Below are 5595 nucleotides of genomic sequence, written 5' to 3'. Positions count from 1 at the left end.
GATAAATAAGCTACAACAAGAGATACCATTGAATGTGAAGTCGCCACAAGGACTTACACTGCTAAAACGCATGGTGCAGAAAATGTATTACACTGCTAGAACGCATGGTGCAGAAAATGTATGAATTTCGGGAAATTTTATTTTGGGAATCAGTGTAAAATTTTTTTACAGATATTAAAATCTGTAAATTAGAATATCTGATTCTATATTCTTTCTACATTAAAGGAGCGTTCATTTCGTTCGTTTATCATAAAAAATGTAGAAATCACACCATTTTTTGAAACATGCTTACAATTTCATTGCTCTAGAAGGGCGGGCATTTAAATAAACTCCGTCCAGCTGCCCCTACCGGAAATTAAATGGCCCGTCCAATAAAGGTTAAAGAAGTAGGGCATAAAGACATGGATTTGATTTGAATAGTTCAGGATACAGTCCACTGGTGAGCTCTTGGGAATGCTGTAGTGAACTTCCAAGTTCTATAAAAATCGAAGAATTTCTCTATAAACTTAGCTGCTATCAGTTTCTCTCCAGCATGTGAACCCTTGGTTGAGGAAGGCAATCAGAGATGAGTATGAAACACTGGTAGAATAATGACTGGCAGAGAAGCCAAATTAAAAGGAAGAAAAACCTGCCCCAGTGTCATTTTGTCTACTATAAATCCTGTATGGACTCTACTGTGACTGAACTTGATTGTAAAAACATTAGGAGTGCTCAACTACTTTTAATCTGCTTTCCTTATTTTGAAAAAAATTAAAGGAAGTTTATGAGATCACCTTCCTCTCTGTGTATCCCCCCCAATTTCTTTCGTTTCCTATGCAATCTGTGTTCTAAAAAGTAAAAGTAAAGTAAAGGTATCCCTGTAACAGGCAGTGGAGGCCCATAGGGTTGTGAGATGTTGAGGTTCCCATCTGTGTTCTGTCAAAGGAAAGTACCAATCAGTTCTTACCAGAACTTATTTTTAATATTTTTTTCATTCACATATTCAGTGCAAACGGACAACATTTACGTAACATAAACAAAATCAGAATGTTCAAGTAACTTACTCATCTCTAGCTATGCCCAAGTCCAATGCTGAAAAACCATGCTCCTTGATTAGTGACAATAAAGTTGTTTTATTGCTGTCACGAATACGGCCTGCTTCTAAAGGTCTGTCAGGTTCTTGAATCTCATTTCCCGTTGAAAGCACAGACACAACTGGGAACCTACAAACCAAACATCACAACTGTAAATTAATATATGAGTACATGGATCTCCTGGCAGTTTCTCTGGATATAGTCACATTACGGTGTCCAATGTATTGTGACGTGGATGGCGCAACGGGAAGTGGGGTTCACGTGAACTCTGCGTCTCGCGAGTGACGTCACATATGCCCACTCCTTCCACCAGTATGCAGCGCTTGGTAAACATCCCCTCCCCTGTTGTGTTTCTTCATGTCGTGCCGAGTAGAGCCGAAGCATGCTGGTTGCTATGCAGCAGTAAACAACTCTCGACAGTGTTGCTAGGCATTTTCCGTTGTCTGGCTGAGGGTTTATAAGAGAACTCCACTGCCTAAGAAGTCAGTCGAAATACAGCCGCCACCGGAGACAGTTAAAGTGTAGCAGCCGCCAGAGACAGTTGAATTGGAACAGTCACCGAGTTCAGTTGTAGCGGAAAGAAGAATACCGGAACGTGTGATTAGACGTGATAGTGTGAGAAGCAGACGCTTGGCTCACAAGAGAAGTAATTGGGCGTGTGTAATACAGTGACGCTGGTATATCTCCGTATTGTACTATGAAGACGTGTAGACTATTGAGGACAGTGTGAAGAGATTTGTGTGTAGGGTTTGTAGATTGTGTAAACCCACAACAGTGTTATAATTAATTGTAGTTATGACCTGTAGGTTGTTAAATAAACCAATTAACAATCTGAACGGCATCTTCAGTGACAAAACACGTTACAGTATATTATAAAAGAGTTATCATATTCAGTGCACAGAACATGGCAAATTGGACTCTGTTAGTAGGGAACATAAAGCACAGCAAAGTCAGCTAAAAATTGTGTTCCTTTGTGACTACCACCACTTCATTTCCTTGGAAATAAAGTGCTTCCTTCATATAATTTATGAGAAGAAACTGTAACAGTATATTATGGCAGACACACCTGTTGCTGGGCAGAAACCTCGAAATGGGATGAATGCAGCAGATGCTACGCAATAGTTGCATAAAGAAACATCTGTTTCTAAGCAACAGTGGATAGCCACATTCCTGTAGAAATGATATCCAGTCTATTGCTAGGCAACCACCATGACAACAGAAGGATTGTTGTAGGCAGTGTTTGCTGTTGGATCTGCCTCAGGTTATATAACAGGGGCACCAGCCAAGCTGCAGTCAGTTGTCAGCAGTTCAGTTGAGTGAAGTGACATGAAGTAGCTGGTTGGGCAGTGAGAGAGTTCAGTTGTCAGCTGTCAGTTGAAAGTCAGCCTGTGGAGAGAAGTCTAGGAGGTTGGTGTGAAATGGCCACCAGTTTGGGACAAAGTCAGTTGAGTTGTCAGTTGACAAAGAGTTCTGCATAGGCGGCTGTGACAAGAGGATCTTTTTTTTTCACACACATTTATTATACATAATCTGCAGAATCTGCAACGAATGTATATGTTCAATAAACATTAGCTAGTGAATGAGTTATGCCCAGTGGCATAAGTCATATCCTTGTCTTTCTTTTTGTTAACTTAGTTATCATTTTAATTCTTGTATTTAGGTTTTACTCAGGTCTGTCTGATAGAATTAAGATTGAGTATCTTTAGCGTTTATGTGTAATTTCACTATTGTCTAGTAAGTTCCCTGCTAGTGAATTGTGTGGTTTTCTAATTTTCTTAAGTATTTGGTATTCCACTTTTTTATTTCACTTAGCACTGTGTTCATTTGTACATCTTCATGGACCCTGTGGTTGTTTATGTACCAAGGTAGGTTCAGAATGGATTGGAGAGTCTTGAATTGAAAGCGCTGGAGGATTTCAATGTTGGAAATGGAGGCTGTCCACCATAGCTGAATTCCACAGGTCCATATGGGTTTGAGTACTGCTTTGTATAGGAGCAGTTTGCTTTCTATTTATAGTGTTGATCTTCAGCCAGTGCATTTGTTTCGCTTTTTGGTTGAGCTGTCTTCTTTTGGTTTTGATGTGCTTTGCCCATGTCAGTCTTCTATCGAGATCCACGGCCAGGTATTTCACTTCATTTTTCTGGGGTAGATCAACAATGCTCATTTGCATTGTCAGACAGGTTTGGTTGCACAGGGTGAATGTAATATGTGTGAATTTGCCTTGATTTATTTTAATTCTCCATTTCTGCTCTCACTCGTCAATCTTATTGATGGTGGCTTTCAGTTTCATTGAGGCTATCACTGGATCTTCATGTGTGGCTAAGATTGCTATCGCTTGTCTCACTTTTCTTCTTAGATATCAAACCAGCAGCCAACAACAGTGAAATATACCACACAGAACATCGACAAAACATGAGATGCCAAACTGAACCACCTCACCAAAAGCAAAATAATATACCACAATGCAAGTGATGCCAAGTGTACTTATACACCAGGGGTACTGTGCACACAGACCAAGATGCATGAAATGTGGCAAATTACAGAGCACTGAACAATGCACTCTACTAAAGTCACAACCAGAGGCCCACGCCACAGCTCAAGTGGGATTTGTGGTGGACAAAGTGGCACTGGGGCAGGTTTTCTTCGAGTACTTCGGTTTCCCCTGCCAATCTTCATTCCATCAATTGCTCCACAGTCACTCTCACCTATCATCTGGGGCTGGTACAATAGGCCAGAAGTGGCCGCAGTACAAGGGACTTAGTCCCACCTCACTAGCACTAAAAAAAGTCACAACCAGCAACATGCCTACATTGTGGGAATTGCATCCGGCTAGCTACAGAGGCTGCAAAGTCTACCAAAAAGTCATACGCAAAACATTTCCTTCACCCTGAACAACAGCAAGTATTCATATTACAAATACACTGGGACAAAGAACGCAAGCCCTCCAGCACCGCAGGAAACTGAAGGATGGCCGAAAATGACACACACCCAAGCAACCAGAAATAGTATCAAAAGGCCAACAATCACACAAACAACACACACTAGTCAAAATAATGCAAGAGTCCTTCACAAGTTTTAAAACAATCTGGTCTGAACAAGTGGGCATGCTCATGAATCTCCTCACCACTGTACTTAACAAATTAGTAAAATAATTCATGTATACAACACAGCGGCGTGGAGTGCACACAGGCCGACCCAACGCATAAAAGCAGTAGAAGTATTTCTCAACACCCAGAAAATAGACATCCTCTTGGTGTCTGAAACCCATTTTATGAACAAAGCTATGTAAATATCCCAACCTACATCACACACGGTACCAACTATCTGGATGGGACAACCCATCATAATCATAAGAAAAGACATAAAACATCACGACTTGTCAAATATGAAATGGACCACATTCAGGCAATAAATATAAGCATTGCAGACTGGGTTGGAAATTTGACCATCTCAGCCATATACTGCCACCCCACGCCACACAATACAGTGCCTTCATTAACTCACTAGGATACACATTTCTGGTTGGAGGTGATTTCAATGTAAAACATCAATACTGGGGTTCCCACTTACTGAGTCCTAAAGGTCGTGAACTGTACCAAACCATACAAGAAAAGCAACTAGAAATACTGTCCATGGGCAAACCAACTTATTGGCCAACAGATATCAACAAAACTCCAGATCTACAAGACTTCTTTATCTTCAAATGTCTACTGCATAACTCCTCAGACATAAGACATAATTTAGAGATGGCACTGGATCACACACTAATAATTGACAAGAGGTTCTGAGAGCAGGAAGGTCAATAGTCTCCCTCAGTAGAAGCCATTGCCAGGAAACGGCTAGTGGAGACTCTAACAGAGTGAGGACACTAGTCTGTGTGTCAGTGATCTGAAAAGTGTAGTTCCAAGCGGTGTATACAAGTATTCAATAAATCCAATATCCAATCCATACACTATCTATAGTCACATACCACACATACGAGGGGGGACCCAAAAATAACCGGAATTTATTTTTGTTATTTTTTATTTTTGCATTTTTATTGAACTGTATATTAGTCCCCTTCAAATTATTGTCCATGTGCATTAATGCACTTGTCCCAATGCTTTTGCCACTGCTCAAAACAGTGCTGGAATTCTTGAGCCTGGATACTGTTCAAAGCCTTTAGCGTGTTTTCTTTGACTTCATCCACATCACGGAATCGCTTTCCTTTCAGACTTCTCTTCATCCGTGGAAACAAAAAAAAGTCCGACGGAGCCAGGTCGGGTGAGTAAGGTGGATGAGGCACAATCACCATGTTGTTGCTTGTCAAAAACTGTCGGACCGTCAAAGCTGTGTGGGCTGGAGCATTGTCGTGGTGAAGCAACCAGTTCCCATTTCTCCACATTTCGGACCGTTTTCGTCGCACACTCTCTCGTAATCTTCGTAACACATCCAGGTAAAAATGTTGGTTCACTGTTTGTCCTGGCAGAACGAACTCTTTGTGGACAATGCCATTCACATCAAAAAAACAAATCAACATTGT

At 40.9% G+C, this 5595-nt stretch overlaps 1 protein-coding gene across 1 annotated transcript in view; it reads right to left on the bottom strand.

Annotated features, from left to right (window-relative positions):
- Positions 1 to 5595, bottom strand: part of LOC111869865 (gephyrin) — a gene marked incomplete at its 5' end in the record, with an annotated part of 29304 nt that overhangs the window by 19172 nt on the left and 4537 nt on the right. Inside the window, 1 exon segment of the mRNA XM_033753578.1 lies at positions 1044 to 1202. Within this exon segment, the coding sequence (XP_033609469.1) occupies positions 1044 to 1202 (159 nt within the window).

This window comes from Cryptotermes secundus, unplaced genomic scaffold (assembly GCF_002891405.2).
Source record: "Cryptotermes secundus unplaced genomic scaffold, Csec_1.0 scaffold341, whole genome shotgun sequence".
Classification (NCBI taxonomy): domain Eukaryota; kingdom Metazoa; phylum Arthropoda; class Insecta; order Blattodea; family Kalotermitidae; genus Cryptotermes; species Cryptotermes secundus.
Note: the sequence above shows the minus strand (reverse complement) of the source record. Positions and strands in the feature narration are given on the sequence as shown.